Genomic DNA, 1,505 nt, shown 5'->3' on the forward strand with positions numbered 1-1,505 from the left:
GATAAAACTCATGTTCAAATAGTGAACTAAACCAAACTAAAACATTGACTAATTATAATTGAACTACATGAATTATCTGTTGATTAAATTGGTGATAAGGAATATGAGTAATGAATACATTTTTTTCTGACAAATTCTAAAATGAGAACCGAATTCATTAGTTAAAGCCACCACTAGTAGCTAGTGCCCTCTACACTACCTCTATTCTTTTTCATTCTCTAAGTTCATTCATTTACATTGCTTAACCTTGGTGAGAGCTATAAATATCCTTCATTTCAACTTGTCTAAATACACAAACTCTCAAGATTTGTGTTTTTCTTTTCAACTTGATTATATATACCTCTAATTCATCCTTCATGGCTTCCCTTGATGGTCACAACACTAATGAAACTTCATTCAATCATGTTGAGATTCCTGTTCATGCAGTTGGTGTAGAGCCAAAACCAAACCAAGAAATTGAAGAGAGAAACATAGACTATTCTCAGAGGGCGAATTGGCTGCGTGCAGCAGTGTTAGGAGCCAATGATGGTTTAATCTCAGTTGCATCATTGATGATGGGTGTTGGAGCTGTTAAGGAGAACATCACAGCCATGCTTCTTGCTGGTTTTGCAGGCTTAATTGCTGGGGCATGCAGCATGGCAATTGGAGAGTTTGTGTCTGTGTACACTCAATATGACATAGAAATAGCTCACATGAAAAGAGAGAGAGAAAATAATATTATTGGTGGAGTGAGTGAAGAAGGTCAAAGGGAGAAGTTGCCAAATCCATTTCAGGCTGCTCTAGCATCAGCTCTAGCATTTTCTGTTGGTGCAGTGGTGCCACTGCTAGCAGCTGCATTCATAAGGAGCCATAAAATCAGGCTTGCAGTTGTTGTTATTGTGGCTAGCCTCACATTGGTGGTATTTGGTGGAGTAGGAGCTGTGCTTGGAAAAACTCCACTCACCAAGTCTTGCCTTAGAATGCTCATTGGAGGTTGGTTGGCTATGACTATTACATTTGGCCTCACCAAGTTATTTGCCTTTGCGGAGCAAATTATTACTCATAAACCTGGATGAGATCATAACATATACCAGATTATTACTAATATGTTAAGAAATATTTATTAGATTTTATTAAAATAGAATAATTTTAAAATTGTATTGCATCAGTTTACACTTTATCACAACAGCTTGTTTACAAGTTAATAAGTTATTGAATGTAACACTTTTTACATTATTAGAAAATTTGTTATGTAGTGTTTTATTGGATTAGGGACACTACAACAAAATAACCAAATAACTAAGTCCCTTTGAGTCACCAAAGCTTTAACCACTACACCATACAAGTTTTTTTGTCATCTTATGATTTTTATTATACTTATTATTACTAGCGAGAGGTCAGGCGCGATCTGCATTTTCTACTTTTATCATTTATATATATATATATATATATATATATATATATTTAATATTAAAATTTACTTAAATAAATATGAATATTGTTGTCGCCGGTTGACTCGCTCGGCA

At 34.6% G+C, this 1,505-nt stretch overlaps 1 protein-coding gene across 1 annotated transcript; it reads left to right on the forward strand.

The window, feature by feature from the left end:
* The first annotated feature begins 215 nt into the window (after window positions 1–215).
* LOC137809659 (vacuolar iron transporter homolog 4) lies at window positions 216–1,223 on the forward strand. The gene has a single exon (XM_068610758.2). The coding sequence runs from the start codon at window positions 357–359 to the stop codon at window positions 1,053–1,055; it is 699 nt and encodes a 232-aa protein (XP_068466859.1). The 5' UTR covers window positions 216–356; the 3' UTR covers window positions 1,056–1,223.
* The last annotated feature ends 282 nt before the right edge of the window (window positions 1,224–1,505 follow it).

Source organism: Phaseolus vulgaris, chromosome 2 (genome assembly GCF_051622355.1).
Source record: "Phaseolus vulgaris cultivar YP4 chromosome 2, ASM5162235v1, whole genome shotgun sequence".
Classification (NCBI taxonomy): Eukaryota; Viridiplantae; Streptophyta; class Magnoliopsida; order Fabales; family Fabaceae; genus Phaseolus; species Phaseolus vulgaris.

Coding starts and splice junctions, on each gene's coding strand:
- LOC137809659 (XM_068610758.2), top strand. CDS start 357: ATGGCTTCCCTTGATGGTCACAACACTAATGAAACTTCATTCAATCAT.